Source organism: Crotalus tigris, unplaced genomic scaffold, assembly GCF_016545835.1.
Source record: "Crotalus tigris isolate CLP2741 ecotype Arizona unplaced genomic scaffold, ASM1654583v1 scf7180000017744.3724543626:3957646, whole genome shotgun sequence".
In the NCBI taxonomy this organism is placed as follows: Eukaryota; Metazoa; Chordata; class Lepidosauria; order Squamata; family Viperidae; genus Crotalus; species Crotalus tigris.
Genome location: NW_024096611.1, coordinates 2164702 through 2183311, shown reverse-complemented (window position 1 = coordinate 2183311; position 18610 = coordinate 2164702). Strand labels below are relative to the sequence as shown.

The following is an 18610-nucleotide window of genomic DNA, read 5'->3' as shown; positions in this document are numbered from 1 at the left end:
TCGGAAAAAAACATTTAAAATGCATCTTATTTTTGCCACTAAACCATGCAAAACATAGCTTATGGGAAAACATTTTAGCTATTCCATGCCATAGAGAATTCCATTCATTTGAACAATCTTTTTTGCATCCATGTTATAAATCAGGCTATATTTACCAATATCCATCATAGGACACCTGCTCAATTTATAATATGATCAGTGAAGTCTTCAGCTAGCCATCCAAGGTTATAGATTAGGTCAGGGATAGGCAACCTTGGCTCTTTTATGACTCGTGGACTTCAGCTCCCAGAATTCCTGAGCCAGCCATGCTGGCTCAGGAATTCTGGGAGCTGAAGTCCACGAGTCATAAAAGAGCCAAGGTTGCCTACCCCTGGATTAGGTAAAGGTAAAGGTTTTTCCTAGAGCACGGGTCTGCAACCTTGATAGTTTTAAGATTTGTGGATTTCAGCTCCCAGAATTCCTTAGCCAGCATAACATATTATGTCAACTCTAGGGGGCAGTGCTCATCTCTGTTTCTTAGCTGAGGGAGTCAGCATTGTCCAAAGCTATTTCAATGGCCATATGGCCAGCATGACTGTAAACCGAGTAAATTAAGTACAAATACTTTTTTTGCCCATAGAACACCAGTTTGTACACGTGAGAGGATGCAGGCTTTTATTTTTGCAAGAAACAACAGATGGAAATTTTTGCAATTTTGCCCAATATATATGAGCAGCTTTGAGTGATTTATACTCTGAGCAACTGGAGATTCATAAATATCCTTTGTACTCCACAGGAGCCCCTGACCACACAACTTCAGAGGAACTTTCACCCTTGTCGTCTGGAACAGTTTCAGGTGCACAGTCTCCATTATCTCCAGACAGTAAAAGAAGTCCAAAAGGAATTAAAAAAATATGGGGAAAGTAAGTGTATTCCCCCCCCACACCTCATTTATTTATTTATTTCACATTTATTTATTTTACATTGTTCAGCACACATCATGTATAGTAATAATAATAATTGATAAAATCGCACAATAAAACAAAATATAAAAGGGAAATCCAGGAAACACAAGTAATAATAAATTAATGAATCCACCTGAAGAAACATTAGAAATGTAGGATACCTGACATTAAAAATTCAGGTATTGGTATGTAAAAGTTGCTGAAAGATGAATTTCTGATGACTTAGCATTTTTAATATCTCCATAAAAGGATACGTCGAACTCAATCTGGAAATTTCCCTGGAGATGATCTAGGCTTAGTTGAATTTCGAAGAGGTGGTCTCCGTGCAACAGCTGGACCTCGATTATCTCGGTCAAAGGACACCAAGGGACAAAAGAGGTAGAAGATGGCTATTTTTTTTCTCTGTGGCTAACTATTTGCTTAAGTATTTAGTCCCTTGACTAAATTCACTGTGTAGTGAAAAACATTGATTTATCATTATGTAGAGATTTTCAAACCAATTGGTGAATGTGTATTTGTAATTGTACAGGCTACATTCAACTGTTTAGGAACCTTTATAAGTAGTAATTCTTATTTACGCAGCTTCACGTAGCTGTTCAGTGGGAATTTTTCTTTTCCCACTTATATTTGGTTGCAGTTTCTGGAGCAAGGATAATGTTTGCTTCTTTACTTAGTCTACTTCCCATTAACTTTAACGAAATGGACTTTGATTGTTTGCAACTGAGTCATAGCAAGTGACCAAAGAGCAAATTCATTTACATTTGCAATGGGATTAATATGAAATGCTAAAATCTAAATGTCATGCTGAAGCTATTGGGGTTCCATTTTTGCCAAATTAGCTCATCTGTATGTTTCTGAGAAATATTACAATTTTATTAATATTCAAAGTCAGGTGATGCATAATAAATTTCCTTATTCTTGAAAATAAATCCAACTGCAAGGAAACAAAAATATACTGGTAATACTTTAAGAGTATAAAGTGTGATATCTCTGTGCTCAAGTTTTTTCTGCATATAATCTCCCCATATTATTATGATAATAATCCTGGGATTAAGTGATTCTGGCCTTAATCTGAAATGACTGATAGTTGGAAAAGTGTTATATATTTATTTATTCAATTTATCTTACAACTTAGTCCCAGTTATGGATCACATATTGTTGATAATGATATGCTAAATTAAATCCCTTTTCCTTAATTATGGTTCTTAGTGATCATAATGCCCCATTTGCCCAATGGGGCACTGAACGCGTTTGCAATTGGCTTGAGGACTTTGGTCTTGGTCAGTATGTCATTTTTGCAAGACAGTGGATAACATCTGGCCATACACTTCTGACAGCAACACCTCAGGATATGGAAAAGGTAAACATTCTAGATTGCTAAAAGTTCCATTAAGAATTCATTCTGGGTTTTTTTTTCTGTTTGCTGGTGCATTCAGGTGATACTGTATATTAACACGTGAAATGTTAGTACTACTTTGCCTTGGTAAGATCACATTTGAAATATTGCATCCATTTTCAGTTGCCATGATATAAAAAGATGTTGAGACTCTAGAAAGAGAGCAAAGAAGAGCAACAAAGATGATTAGGGGACTGCAGGCTAAAATTAAAACAGGATCGCCAACATGATCGCCAACATCCGATAATGGATATGGCAGAAGAAGGAGGAGGAGGAGGAGGAGGAAGAGGCGGCTAAAATATATAAAGAATGGCAATAGGAACTGGGCATGGCTAGTTTAATGAAGAGAAGGACGAGGGGGGACATGATAGCAGTGTTCCAATATCTAGGGGGCTGCTATAAAGAAGAGGGAGTCAGCCTATTCTCCAAAGTGCCTGAAGGCAGGACAAGAAGCAAAGGATGGAAACTAATCAAGGAGAGAACCAACCTGAAACTAAGGAGAAATTTCCTGCCAGTTAGAACAATTAATCAGCGGAACAACTTCCTCCAGAAGTTGTGGGTGTTCAATACTGGAAGTTTTTAAAAAGAGATTAGACGACCATTTGTCTGAAATGATACAAGGTTTCCTGCTTGAGCAGGGGGTTGGATTAGGAGATCTCCAAGGTACTTTCCAACCCTGTTATATGTAATTTTGAAAATATTAAAGTAATATCCCATGGTGTTACTTGATCTGGCTGCAGCAGTATGGTTGGATTATCTCCCAAAAATATAAAGCAGAGGTCTAAGCAGGGAAAATGAATAGTAGTTGTCAGGTTGCTTTACATAAGACCCTTATTCTTTGGAGAAGGGAAAACTGTCTTTAAGGATAGTCACTTATAGAGGCTATACTAAAAGTTTAGTGGAGGGACAGAATAAGTTATGTTTAAATGGTGCATATCTGATTCAAGGGAGCGTTTTAGATTATTTTGACTGCTTTTATTTTATTTTATAGATCCACTCTACATTTAATAAAAGATTTTATTTTTTTAATAAATAAATACATTTAATAAATAAATACATTTAATAAAAGGCCCTTTATAGCAATGAATCATGAATATTCCTAAAATAGCTATTAACATAAACCAAATAACAGGACTTGTAAATCCAATAGAAGGCACTGTTAATTCAACTCTAATTAATAAGTAGGTTTAATTATGTAATGTACCTATAAATAAATCTTTGTAGGCAGAGTATATAAATTTGGTTGCCAACATAGAGAAATGGAGGAATTAAAACAATTGTTCAGGGTTGATTTGCCAGAATTTTCATAGAACAAAACAGAAAACCAAGTAAAAGGCAGTACAAACATATTTTGTGTGTGCTTTTCCTAGTGTGTTCATTTTTATAAGGATTTTTAAAGAGTAAACTCAGTTTCTTTTTTCACTTTTCTCTACAATTATACACAAACACACACACACACACACACACACAAACATACTTTGCACAACCCTTTTTCAAATATAATTTTTTCTGCATATTTTAAACTTAAAAGTGAAATACAGTATTTATGATCCATAGGTCCAAAAAAAAATCAGCCATGCATATATTGAATTATTCAGTTATTCAAAACAGTTACTCTTTTTAGCAACTTTATGTCATGTACTAGCATACAACAAATTGGATATCTTGAGGTTTAAACATTAAAACTTTAATATTATTTTGGAAATTTCCAATTGTGATCTATTTGAAGAGGTGTCAAGTTGAAAGGTACTGTTTTAATTATCATCACTTCTTGCCCTTACAGGAATTAGGAATTAAGCATCCTTTACACAGGAAGAAATTGGTTTTGGCAATCAAAGCTATAAATGCAAAACAAGATGATAAGTCTGCACAGTTAGATCATATCTGGGTTACACGTAAGTATTTGAAATGGCAAAAGGAAATGAAAAACAGATTGATTATGTTTCTAGCCTACTTTACAATTTAGACATTTGTATGTGTTTTTTTAAAAAACCCTATTCAACTTTAATTTCATTTCTAGAAACATTACAGAGATAAGTGGCTTTATTTTCATTTTCTTCAATTTTATTTCCTTGACATATAAAGCATTGCATTGCTTTATATAAACTATGAAATTAGATGGAAGATTTCTTAAAAAGCTGTTTTGATGGGAAAAATATTAAATATGTAGAAAGAACACAAACAATAGGGATGGAAATCATATTATTCCCCAGAGAATATAGGAAGTTATATAAGAAACTTTCTGCAAAAACGAAATTTAGTCTTGTGAACTAATGAATTGGTTTTTTTATTACGCAGTAAAATATATTTATGTGCATTCCACAGGATGGCTTGATGATATCGGTTTACCTCAGTACAAAGATCAGTTTCATGAATCACGAGTTGATGGCAGAATGCTGCAATATCTAACTGTGGTAAGGTAGCTAAAATCTGTATTTTCAAAATTTGGGACTGGCAAAAGTTCCTGTCTTTCATTCAAATGTGTGACCTGGAGCAGAAGAGAATAATTTTATCCCAGCATTCCTTTCTTTCAAAACCATATTTAGAATTTTCATTCCCAAGTATTGTCAGTATTTAATTTTTCAGATACTTTGAGTGGACAGAAAGCTAACCCAGACCATTTTGGGATGTTCAGGGTAAACATGACAATGGGAAACTCCCACACATTTTCTTTTTTAAAAAAACTAACACTAATTGCTGCTCTAGCTTAAAACAAGAGAATGGTTTTTGTTAAAATCATACTACAAAAAAGGATAAATCTCATTCTACAATACATCTCAATCCTATAAAAATTATTATTCCCATATTAAAATGGTAGATCAATCTAAACAGCGTACTATATGTACATTTTTTTTGTTCAACCGTGTCCAATTTTCAGAGGCTTCCTGGATAAGTCCCTGCAGTTTTGTTGGCAAGGTTTTTCAGCAGTGGTTTGCCATAGCTTGCGTTCTAGGGCCAAGAGAAAGTAACTGGATCAAGGTCACCCAGATGGCCTTGTGCCTGAGATGGGACTAAAACTCATGGTCTCCTGTTTTAATCTGATGCCTTAATCATTAAATCAAACTGCCTCTCATATATACATTGTTGTTGTTAATTGCGAAGTCGTGTCCGACCCATCGCGACCCCATGGACAACATTCCTCCAGGTCTTCCTGTCCTCTACCATCTTCTGGAGTCCATTTAAATTCACACCTACTGCTTCAGTGACTCCATCCAGCCATCTCATTCTCTGTCGTCCCCTTCTTCTATTGCCCTCAATCTTTCCCAGCATTAGGCTCTTCTCCAGTGAATCCTTCCTTCTCATTAGGTGGCCAAAGTACTTGAGTTTCAACTTCAGGATCTGGCCTTCTAAAGAGCAGTCGGGGTTGATCTCTTCTAGGACCGACCGTTTTGAACGCCTTGCAGTCCAAGGGACTCGCAAGAGTCTTCTCCAGCACCACAGTTCAAAGGCCTCAATTCTTTTGCGCTCAGCCTTTCTTATGGTCCAACTTTCACAGCCATACATTGCAACTGGGAAAATCATGGCCTGGACTATGCGCACTTTTGTTGGCAGGGTGATGTCTCTGCTTTTTAGAATGCTGTCTAGATTTGCCATAGCTTTCCTCCCCAGGAGCAAGCGTCTTTTAATTTCTTGGCTGCAGTCTCCATCTGAGGTGATCTTGGAGCCCAGAAAAATAAAATCTGTCACTACCTCCATTTCTTCCCCATCTATTTGCCAGGAATTGAGAGGGCCGGATGCCATGATTTTGGTTTTCTTAATGTTGAGTTTCAAGCCAACTTTTGCACTCTCCTTCTTCACCCGCATCAAGAGGCTCTTTAGTTCCTCTTCACTTTCTGCCATTAGAGTGGTATCATCTGCATATCTTAGGTTGTTGATATTTCTCCCGGCAATCTTAATTCCAACTTTTGATTCATCTAGCCCTGCCTTTCTCATGATGTGCTCTGCATATAAGTTAAATAGGCAGGGCGACAGTATACAGCCTTGCCAGACTCCTTTTCCAATTTTGAACCAATCAGTGGTTCCGTGTCCAGTTCTCACTGTTGCTTCTTGACCCGCATATAGGTTTCTCAAGAGACAAATGAGATGGTCTGGTACTCCCATCTCTTTAAAAACTTGCCACAATTTGTTGTGATCCACACAATCAAAGGCTTTGCATAGTCAATGAAGCAGAAGTAGATGTTTTTCTGGAACTCCCTAGCTTTCTCCATGATCCAGCGTATGTTGGCAATTTGATCTCTAGTTCCTCTGCCTCTTCGAAATCCTGCCTGTACTTCTGGTAGTTCTCGATCCACATACTGCTGGAGTCTAGCTTGTAGGATTTTAAGCATAACTTTACTAGCATGTGAAATGAGTGCAATGGTGCGATAGTTTGAACATTCTTTGGCATTGCCTTTCTTTGGAATTGGAATGTAAACTGACCTTTTCAATCCTGTGGCCACTGTTGAGTTTTCCAAATTTGCTGGCAAATTGAGTGTAGCACTTTTACTGCATCTTCTTTTAAGATTTTGAATAGCTCAGCTGGAATACTGTCACCTCCACTAGCTTTGTTGTTGCTCAGATTTTCTAAGGCCCATTTCACTTCACATTCTAGGATGTCTGGTTCGAGGTCAGTGACCATCTCATTGTGGTTATCTGGGATGTTAAGCTCATTCTTGTATAGTTCTTCTGTGTAGTTTTGCCATCTCTTCTTAATCTCTTCTGCCTCTGTTAGGTCTCTGCCATTTTGGTCCTTTATCATGCCCATCTTTGCATGAAACGTTCCCTTCATATCTCCAATTTTCTTGAAGAGATCTCTGGTCCTCCCTATTCTGTTGTTTTCTTCTATTTCTTTGCACTGTTCATTTAAGAAGGCATTCTTATCTCTTCTAGCTACTCTCTGGAATTCTGCATTCAATTGGGTGTATCTTTCTCTTTCTCCTTTGCCTTTCGCTTCCCTTCTTTCCTCAGCTATTTGCAAAGCTTCCTCAGACAGCCATTTTGCTTTCTTGCATTTCTTTTTCTTTGGGATGGTTTTAGTTGCTACCTCTTGTACAATGTTGCGAACTTCCATCCATAGTTCTTCAGGCACTCTGTCTATCAGATCCAGTTCCTTAAATCTATTTGTCACCTCTACTGTATATTCATCAGGAATATGATTTAGTTCATACCTGAGTGGCCTAGTGCTTTTCCCTACTTTTTTCAATTTAAGCCTAAATTTTGCAACGAGAAGCTCATGATCTGAGCCACAGTCAGCTCCTGGTCTTGTTTTTACTGACTGTATAGAGCTTCTCCATCTTTGGCTGCAGAGCACATAGTCAATCTGATTTCTATGTTGACCGTCTGGTGATGTCCATGTGTAGAGCCGTCTCTTGGGTTGTTGGAAAAGAGTGTTTGTTATGACCATCGTATTCTCTTGACAAAATTCTATTAGCCTGTGCCCTGCTTCATTTTGTACTCCAAGGCCAAACTTGCCTGTTATTCCGGTTATCTTTTGGCTTCCTACCTTAGCATTCCAATCCCCCATGATGATAAGGACATCATTTTTTGGTGTTAATTCTATAAGGTGCTGTAGGGCTTCATAGAACCGGTCAATTTCATCCTCTTCAGCACCAGTGGTTGGGGCATAGATTTGGACTACTGTGATATTGAATGGTTTGCCTTGGATTCGAATTGAGATCATTCTGTCATTTTGGGGATTGTATCCCAGTATTGCTTTTCCTATTCTTTTATTGACTATGAAGGCTACTCCATTTCTTCTGAGGGATTCTTGCCCACAGTAGTATACCTGATGGTCATCTGAGTTAAATTCACCCATTCCTGTCCATTTTAGTTCGCTGATTCCTAAGATGTCGATGTTCAGTCTTGTCATCTCTTTTTTGACTACGTCTAGCTTGCCTTGATTCATGGATCTTACATTCCAGGTTCCTATGGAGAAAAAATCTTTACAGCATCGGACTTTCCTTTCACCACCAGATATATCCACAGCTGAGCGTCCTTTCGGCTTTGGCCCAGTCGCTTCATTCTTTCTGGCGCTACTAGTACTAGCCCTCTGCTCTTCCCCAGTAGCATATTGGACACCTTCCGACCTGAGGGGCTCATCTTCCAGCGTCATATCTTTTTGCCTTTTAGTACTGTCCATGGGGTTTTCATGGCAAAGATACTGGAGTGGTTTGCCATTTCCTTCTCCAGTGGATCACATTTTGTCAGAACTCTCTGCTATAACCTGTCCGTCTTGGGTGGCCCTGCACGGCATAGCTTATAGCTTCATTGAGTTACGCAAGCCCCTTCGCCACGACAAGGCAGTAATCCATAAAGGGGCATATATACATAATGTATTTATATATACTGCCAGTATCATAATACAAAGGAGTAAACAAAATAGAACAGAACAAAACAACCACCAGATTTTTCGGGATCCAGAACTGAGATGTAGAATAGGCAAAAGAAACAGTCAACTTCTATAAAATAGAGGGGAATCGCCCGCTAATTAGTTGCATTTAGACAGCATTGCATCTTCCTTAAACTGATGACTCCCCAGTATTTTATAGTCCTCAGCTTAAAATCATTTGTTTAGCAGCCATTCAAAGTTAACGATAGTACTGAAAAAAGTGACTTAAGATTGATCCTTGCACTTACAGGCACCTGCCAGCAAGCATGTGTTTACGACTGTTGCAGTGTCCCAGGGTCATGTGACTTCCACCTGTATCCTTCCCCGCCATCTTCCAACAAGCAAAGACAATGGGAGAAGCCAAATTTGCTTCACGGCCCTGTGATTTGCTTAACAAACATTGCAAAAAAAGTTCATAAAATCAGGCATGACTCACTTAACAACTGCCTTGCTTAGCAATGGAAATTCTGTTTCCAGTTGTGGCTGTCAGTCGAGGAAGATTCTGTGGTGACAGAACAAGAAACAGTGCCTCCCTTCTTACTTTGTGTGCTGATAACAGTAGTAGAAATCACAATGGTGGTACATACAGACTCCAATAGGAAAAGAAAAATTGTGTTGTCTTGGTTTCTTAAAATTCTAAGAAATTCTAATTCTGAAGTTTAATAGCTTTATTCTGTTAAAACAATGATTTCCTTTACAGAATGACCTCCTCTTCCTCAAAGTCACAAGCCAGCTGCATCACCTCAGTATTAAATGTGCCATCCACGTGCTACACGTGAACAATTTTAACCCGCATTGCTTACGCAGAAGACCAGCAGATGAGGTGAGATAAAAATCATTGATTTTTGCTTCCTAGACTCAGTGCTCGTATCCCCATTGGTGAGGAAATCTTTCAGACTTTTTGGTTCCTAGGCAAGCTCACTATTAATTTCTCTTTGCCTTTTGCTTCTGTTCAGAGAAATATGAATGCCAGGCCCATATTTATATGCAATTCTAAGTATAAGATTGATTCCGGCCTACTTTTTACCTTACAGATTGAAATGCAAATGGATATTTGTGGAAAAAGTGAGAAAGAAATTGGAATAAAAGCTACAAAACAGATTAAGGAAGAATTACTGAATATTTAGAAAGCATCACTTTATTAGCAGCACCTAGGTGTAGTTTACTGTAGTTACCATGCCTTTTTTTTTCCTACAACACAGAATAATGTTTCATCATCAGAAGTAGTTCAATGGTCCAATCATAGAGTGATGGAATGGCTCAGATCAGTAGATTTGGCAGAATATGCACCAAACCTTCGAGGAAGCGGCGTTCACGGTGGACTCATCGTAAGAGAAAAGAGCTTAATTTCCTTTAGGTTTTGCAATAGAAATATTAACTTGACAGTTATCGACACAGCAGCTTTCAGTTTTTACTGTTTGTGTCTATTTTGTTGATTGAAGAAAAGGAAAGTCAGTTTATTACAATGGAAATTTTTTTCTCTGAGTGTTTTATGTAAAATAAATTTGGCAATATTTAACTTACATTTTATAAATCATCTTGTGTTATAAACCAGTACCCAAATCATTAGCACTTCATATATGAAATAAATTGGAGAGCAGAAACTACTTTCAATTGATAAAATGTTGGCTGAGGCTTAATGAATATAAACTATCCCAGGCAAGGGAGAACAAATTATCTTTCATCGTGAATCATTTTAAACAACAGTACAAACTCAAGTGGCTTAGACTGAAGATGGACAGTTACAAATGCATTTTAAAACAATTGTGTTCTTGACATCAGTTATTGTTTATCTTATTTTAAACAAGCTCACATTAGTCTAGGAACTGTATACATTTCATAACATTATATCAAGCATATAATCCTCCTCTTCCTTCTTTTAAATCTTTTTCTACAATTGATTTCTTCCTTTGTGCCTCTAAAAATGACACATCAGATGTTATGAATGTAGATGTGTGTGTGTGTGTGTGTGTATGTGTGCAAACATAGTCCTATTTAATTCTGTTCATCTCTTCTTATAGTTTTCTGTTCTTTCTCTTGTGCTATTTTTCATCATTCGACTATAATATCCATTGAGGCAATGGCTTGTTATAAATGACCAATACCCCTTTTTAAACATTGGCTTGGATCCTGGCTTCCGTGAGCAAAACTATGCTCCCCAAAGTTCTCACTGCTGGACAGAAAAGTTGGAATTTTTTATATATTTGTTACAATCCCCTCCCACAGATTTGTTGCAGTTGAATGGGGCACCCTCCAGAATAGCATGGAAATATAGGAGGAAAGGGGATTAATCATTTCTTTTCCTGACATTGGGAGTTTCTGCTGACTCAAAATCCCAGGAACAACTCCAGGATCCAAGTCATTATGGCTTGCATTAAGAGATGTGATCAAATGGAAATGGAAGAGCCTACTAACCCTACAGTATAGATCTGAAACTTCAATATAACTATCTGAAACAGATGTTTTTGTTTGATATCCCAAAGAAGTGCCGCTTAAAATGGCATTTTTAAAATTTATATTTCCTGTTAAATGTTATAGAGTTGCTAGAAACGGACTATAATGGTTAACATGTGAAGCCCTGACGCTTCCTGGCTCTGTGATACGGTAACACATCCCACATTAGCAGAGCAAATGAAACCAGGCAATCCTCAGAATAGCCTTTGAATACCTTGCTGCTTAGAGACCACACTTCAAGCAGCACAGATGCTCTTTGTTTCTCCCACAGATCCTGGAGCCTCGTTTCAATGGAGACACTCTAGCAATGCTCCTCAACATTCCACCCCAAAAGACTCTGCTAAGACGCCACTTAACCACAAATTTCAATGTGCTCATCGGACCAGAGGCTCAGCAAGATAAAAGGGAAATCGTGGAATCCACCGCTTATACAGCTCTGACTACTACCGCAAAAGTCCGGGTAGGCTATAGAAAAACCATGCAAACTTTAGAAATCCTGCTTAAGTTCCTAGCTGACAATTTAAAAGCCAGTAATCTCTTAGGCAGCAATCTTATGTTTCATGTTAACTACTTGAGAGTGAGTTTCACGGAGAGGTCAGTAGGAGTTCTTTTGAAATAGTTGAATAAGAGCTGTTATAATGGCATGTCATTTAAAAAAACCGAGGCTTTTCGTACACTAAGAGCGTGCATCCTCAAAGAACTCTGGGGAATCTGGCTAAGTGAGGATGAGGATTTCATTTAGTGTCCTCAAAAGAGAATACCTGCTCTAATTATTAAGCCATTTTGAGGCTCTAGCAACAGTATCTGCATCTGCAGAGTATGGCAGGCCTTTCTTTAGTAGCTGGAATACTGTACTTAAACTTATCCGTGGGATAGAAAGGCAGCGTAGCTTCCAGCCAGGGCACAATGATGTAAACATTACCCTGCTGATGGTTGCATCTGACATATTCATTTTATGTTCAGTATATTAGGTTAAATTTTAAAGCCAGTCTGGTCTCATAAGTTAAAGACTGGGCTGGAGTGGGAAAACTAGAATTCTAGTCCTCTTTCATCTTTAGGAGCCAGCTAGGTGACTTTGAGCCAGTTACTCCCTCTCAGCCCTAGGAAGAAGGCAAGGGCAAAACAATTCTCCCAAAATAATGCAGGGGTTTATATCAAGGCACACAGATTCAAAGGCACACATGCAAGGCTGATTCTCACACACACACACACATACACACACACACACACACAGAGAGAGAGAGAGAGAGAGAGAGAGAGAGAGAGAGAGAGAGAGAGAAGATGAGACAGTAGGGCTTATTTCTAAGTGAACATAATAGGAGGACGGTCATATCTGTGATGTTAACCAGGATTCATTATGGGGCAATATACTTGCGATGATAATTTTCTTTCTTTCTTTTTTGGGAAATAATGCTTGTTTGTCCAGATTTTTTTAAAGCTTGTTTTTTTTAAAAAAAAACCCTGGGTTGTTGCTCCTATGGTTTTGTGCTACTTGAGAGGTCTGATATTTGGGAGCAGGTATGGAAGAAAAACTCTCCATAATGATATATGGACCTTTGTGTGTGTCTCTCAGCACTGAGTAGAGTAGTTTGCTTTAAAGAAGCATTTATTTATGTTCTGCTACTTTGCATATCACCCATTCTGCAGCTGGGATCAGTTTTTCTTTGGTGGGGAATTAGTGCCCTTAAAAGTATGCATTAAAATCTTAAACTTAATGTACCTAGAAGAATCAAGGTTGAATAGGAACATGATGGCAGTAGTAGAAAGTTTAGTCTCACTTCTCTCAAGACTTGTCTGGCTTCTTGGGAAGTCTGCCTTCTTGTAACCAACGAGGGATGCTGCCGTTGTATCTTGCTTTGAGAATCTGCCTTTAACAGGAAGTTGGACTAAATAGCTTCTGAAGCATCTTCTAGTATTTTGATTCTTTGTATAGGGAGTCCTGGAATTCTATATTGGGATTTGCAAATACTGTGACTTCGTAAGCACTGAATAAATTGTTTTAAGACTTTATCAAACTATTATCATCCATATCCTTTTAAAGAATAATATGTTAATACTACTTGCTAAATGGTAACAGTTACATTCTGATTTTTAAAGAATTTTACCTCAGGTTACTTTCCCTATACGGAGTCCAAAAAATTATGTCAGTGAGCCCATCACTAACCATCCTCCTCAGCAAAAGACAATCCTCCCCTTTCCTTTTGATGCATTTGTTCATTTCCTACAGGAACTTGAAAAATCAATGAAAATGTTCAAATTAATCTTGTAAAGTCTGTGAAAGGTGTTATTATTTAGCAGGGGTCATTTTTAACTGTCAGTGTTTTCTGTGTTTCCTGTGTAGTGATTATCTGACAAAGCTTTCTCTCTTTCTCCACCCACCTACCCACCCTTCATTCTTGACAGCCAAAGAAACTTGGATTTTCACATTTTGGAAACTTAAGAAAAAAGAAGTTTGATGAATCTACAGATTATATTTGCCCTATGGATACAAGTATAACCAATGGCACTCAGAAGAGCTATAGTGCATATAGAGTGCATAACACCCTCCCTGACAAAGAATTAGACAAACTGGATCAGGTGGGCCAAGGGGACTGATACACTCACCTTTCATCCTCTTGATGCATTCTGGAGCTTACAGATAACCTTTTCTTATAATTTAACTAAAGTGCATAATGCATCTGCATGTCTTTAGTGAATGTATTAGGATGAAGCTTGAAGAATCTTTAAAATATCATTTGGAATTTCCCCTCCCCCCCATTTACAACTGTTTCATCCTACTCATCTTCTCAAGCCCTTTTTCAGGAAAAGAAAAAGCTTTACACAACAGTTGTAGCTGACATTCAAGGCATCTAAAATTGAGCATGAGTGCTCTCTGAGCTGCTGTGGCAGGACAGAGCTTTTTATATTTCATTTATAATGCCCAACAATAATTTTTAACATTTTGTATTAGCTTTTTCATGTCCACAGTGGTAAGAATGATCTATTTTATTCTTGACGGCACAGCTGGATTGTATATTTTTATTAAAATATGTTATTTTAATTGTGCAGCGTCTGCACCATAGTGGTTACATACAATAGAACATTACAATATAGGCCTAATCAATCTTTTCTAAAAAAAAATCTAAATACAGTTTCTTGAAGAAAGCAATAAAATATTTACTTGTGAAAATCTCTAATTGTTTTTGTTGTGATTATTCTTTTTGTGATTGAATTATGCTTTAAAAAGTACTTAGCCTGATTTTATGAATTGCTGTCCCAAGGAATACTACATAAAAACATGTGTAAAGTAGTTTTTAAAAAGCCTGAAAAATGGAGCAATTGGAGTTTTCTGCAAGATATAAAATAGCAAGCCAAACCTCCGTTTAAACTGATCAGAAAAATTATGGTAACATCACAAGATTAATTGCAAAAAGTTTTTTTTCATATGCATGATTTACTACATCTAACACATTCCATTTTTCTCTCATTTAAAATGAAATTGTTTTTCTATTTTGTTTAAAGCATGTAATTTGTTCAGTATGATCAGTTTGATTTATACACAATCGGAACTATTTTAATGTTCGATTTATTTTTAGAACACAGCTTTCAATCTAACTCCTCCTGGAGCTTCTTAAAATTAAACACTCATAAAGTATACATTTTTCCTCACATTTTGTTAGCCCCCTAACTTTGAACTCAGCCTCTTTTCATTTCAAACTCACTGAGAACTCCCCTCTCAGTCAGGATAAAGGATCTGCCTGGTTTACAGGAATCAGTTTCGTACAGAAAAGCTTCTCAGTACGCATGCATGTAATACCACAAAGTAAATGAAAATTAAACTTGGAATTTGCATGTTTTAAATATTATGATTCCTGACAACTTGTAATTTAGAGTTATATGCTGTTTCACTGCCCATCTAAAACAGTCATGGTTAGAGTTTGGAAACCACGGAACCACACTGTTTGAAGACCCATCTGTTCTGTCCCAATTCATTTAAAGCAGTGTTTCTCAAACCTGGCAACTTTAAGATGTTTGGACTTCCAACTCCCAGAAATTTCCAGTCCGAACATTGATTTAAAACAAGTCATCAAAATTTAGTTGAATATCCATGAACGCTGGAGTGGTATGGAATGCCAGTGTGGAATATACAGCTGAGTAACATTCATGGACTGTATCTTAGAGTCATATTAATAAGTATATAAGTTTGCTAGCTACTGTTTCTTTAGAACAGCGGTTCTCAACCTATGGGTCGCGACCCCATTTGGGGTCGATCGACCATTTTTCGGGGGTCGCCAAAGGCGGCGATCCGCCATTTTCTCCCCTCAGGGGGCGCCGCCGCGCATGCGCGCCGCGCATGGGGGCGCCGCCGCGCATGTGCATAGCGTTTGTGTGACGGGGGTCGCCGTCACACAAACGTTGAGAACCACTGCTTTAGAAAAATCATTACAGAGATGAGACTGTCTTGTCTTAAAATAAAATGTTTATTTTAATGGGAGGAAAACTATGCTCTTAAATTGTGCTGCCCCAGGTGCTGGCCCTTATGGCTTGAAAGAATCCTTAAACACATGCAGTCAATTGTATGATTTGCTGGTAGGCCTATTTGAGTGTTACTTAAGACTGATTTATATAGAATACTGTAAGGTTAGACAAAGGTGTCTAACCCAAAATAAAGCCCAGGCTATCTGGAATAGGGAGATTATAAGAAATCCAACTTTGGAAAAGGCACACATCTAAGTAAGGCTAGCTGATAAATGTCAATTTCTAAAATTTGCAAGGGGAAAGGATAGTGTGAAAAACACAAGTCAACATAGGCCACAAGAATTAGCTGTAATGTACTTAGGCACCTAATCTCCCATGGATCTAAACAAGACAGGCAGCCTAATTAGTTTAGAAACAAACTACCATCACCACGAATATTTCTGAATACAGAAATTCAGGTCTTACAATGGGGACGTTGAGTGGGGTTGAAAAGGAGAAAGAACAGTGGACATATTCCTACTTTCTCTGTTACAGTGATAACTGCCATGACTAAATAATGGAGCCAAATAAAAAACTGAAATACATTTTAGAATAATGAAGCATTGAACATATTAATGCATATCTTATGTATTAAACAATGAACATGAATGTTTGAACTATTAAAATAGTATGATAAACATTTGAATCTGTGCATGAGATCAAGAAAAGCTTTTTGAATTACTGAAAACAGGTCTGTTGCATTCTTTTTATTTAAAAATATAGTATCAAACTAGAACTTTTTTAAAAAGTTGCAATGAATTGCCTTTTCATTTTTGGTCCCATTAACCTACTAATTGTTATATGCAGTGGTGTGGGATATATGTTTATGGAAAACATGCAACTTGGAAATATTTCCAGTATTGGGGGTGGGGGGGAACCGTGTAATTTAACTTCAACTTCTTGAAGACAGAGACATCTGTCTTATGTGTGGAACAGTTCAGCTATCCCAAAACTTGTGCATGCCGATTTGACTAAGATTGGATGGTTGCTTTAATTTCATCTAGTTGCTGAAATGATTTTGCAGATGGACCATTCAGAAGGAACAGCGATGCAAATAGGGGAGCTGTCTCGAGGAATAAACAACCTTACGGTATGTATCAATTCAAGAGGACCATCTAGAAGTTTTATTGCTGATCATTGTTAATCAGCAAATATATAATATTAGCTGCCATCCCCATGCAAGAGATGGATTCTTGCGCTCTATCAGGCTCCCCTTATTTATTTTCTTTCCTCCCACTGAGGTCAATGGAAGAAAACACTATTAATTTCAAAATGTTGGATCCTTTAAGAGAGGAATGAAGAAGCCTAGGCTTCTGATAGAGAAAAGGATTTTGGGTAAACCCTTTCATAAATTATAAAAACATTTCTTACTTTCTAATGCATCTGACTAGATATGGCTTGATGTTTTTTAATTTCCAGACAATGTTAAGCCAAGATCAAATGCTGAACAATGATCAGTTTTTAACATCGACTTTTGAGGACTGGAGATGAAGATGCCACAGGAATAACACTAAATCCTTTCTCCTATTATGACAGAAAACTGATGCAACAAGCTGGATGCTATACCTAGAAATATATCATTTTCTTTGCCACTAAAATATGTGAATGTTCAATGTGCTTTTAAAGGATATACATATATATACAGATAAACACTATGGTCTAGCTAGTAAAATCATGCATTCAACAAACTGCAATTTTTCTAGAAATTTGGAAATCAAAGATCTGTTGTTTTAATCACTACGAACAATTTAATAGTGATCCATTTTTCTATCTTTTGTAATTCTAAGATTTGGTTATAGTGCACAGCAATGGAACTGCAATAGATTTCAAAGCTGTAGCTATTCTTTAGTGTACTTTGTGCAATGATGTATATTGAATCTGAATTATGGTAGTGAGAAAGTGATTCCTTGATGTATTAAAAATGTGTTCATTGGTTCAAAAGACAGTCATGATCAAGAGCAACATAACCCTTGATGACTCAGTAGACTCAACCATGCAACTATCTTTAAAGCAGTATGGAAGTTGCCTTTTTCTTCATTTTTTTTTAAAGCTTCTACAATCTTATATTCTCTGATGTTCTCCCATCCAAAAATTAACCAGGTCTGTTCCTGTTTGATTTTCAAAGATGGACAATGTTAACTGGTGCTACCACCAACTGATACACTCACTGTTTTCTTGAGCACTTTGACTAATAACTATGATGAGTATCACCTACCGAGTACTAGAAGCTCCCAATAGTTGATGAAGAAATCATTCTTATCCTCTTTGCAATAATTCTTGTCTTCCTTCCACTTGCTAATTCTGAACTATACATGCACTCTACAACAGTGGTTCTCAACCTGTGGGTCGGGACCCCATTTGGGGTCGAACGACCATTTCACAGGGGTCGCCAAACAACGCAGTCCGCCATTTTTTCCCCTTTTCTTTAGCTGTGCTACTCCCTTTTATTCTATTGGCTTTTGAAAGCCAATAGAATAGACTCTCTTGAATAGAGTCTAATTCTATTGGCTTTCAAAAGTCAATAGGAATTGTCCAGGCTGTCTCTGCCCTGCTGAGCCCGCCAAAAGTCCCATTCTGCAAACGGTGCTGCACCAGTTGAGTAGTCCTCGACTTACGACGGTTGAGTAGTCCTCGACCTATGACCAGTTGGGGGTCGCGGCATTAAAAAGGTTGAGAACCACTGCTCTACAACACGAACCCTTGTTATCCGGGCCAAGTGGTGACAGGTTAACAAACAATTTACATTAGTTATTTGTATAATGTTTCATTGCTGTAGTGTGATAGAAACTATGGAAATGTTAGAGGTGACTGTTCTTCATTCAAGGGTATGAATGGGTGCATTAATTCACGCAACACCTACTACTAAATTCTACAGTTACTTAAATATTACTAAATTCTATATTTTGTTTGACTTACACATTCAAAGGAAACACATAAGAGCATGTTGGCATA

At 37.4% G+C, this 18610-nt stretch overlaps 1 protein-coding gene across 13 annotated transcripts in view; it reads left to right on the top strand.

Annotated features, from left to right (window-relative positions):
* PPFIBP2 (PPFIA binding protein 2) overlaps window positions 1-18087 on the top strand; it is a 140317-nt gene extending 122230 nt beyond the window's left edge. For 6 of the 13 annotated variants that reach the window (XM_039340373.1, XM_039340376.1, XM_039340386.1 and 3 more), the window contains 11 exons: window positions 776-902; window positions 1194-1322; window positions 2154-2304; window positions 4124-4235; window positions 4666-4754; window positions 9408-9530; window positions 9910-10035; window positions 11433-11621; window positions 13565-13738; window positions 16683-16748; window positions 17078-18086. In XM_039340373.1, the coding sequence (XP_039196307.1) occupies window positions 776-902; window positions 1194-1322; window positions 2154-2304; window positions 4124-4235; window positions 4666-4754; window positions 9408-9530; window positions 9910-10035; window positions 11433-11621; window positions 13565-13738; window positions 16683-16748; window positions 17078-17149 (1358 nt within the window). In that variant the 3' untranslated portion in view covers window positions 17150-18086. Of the gene's footprint in view, window positions 1-775; window positions 903-1193; window positions 1323-2153; window positions 2305-4123; window positions 4236-4665; window positions 4755-9407; window positions 9531-9909; window positions 10036-11432; window positions 11622-13564; window positions 14335-16662; window positions 16749-17077 lie in introns of those variants that run through there. The other 7 variants (XM_039340375.1, XM_039340377.1, XM_039340374.1 and 4 more) reach the window with 4 other exon arrangements.
* Window positions 18088-18610: the final 523 nt, after the last annotated feature.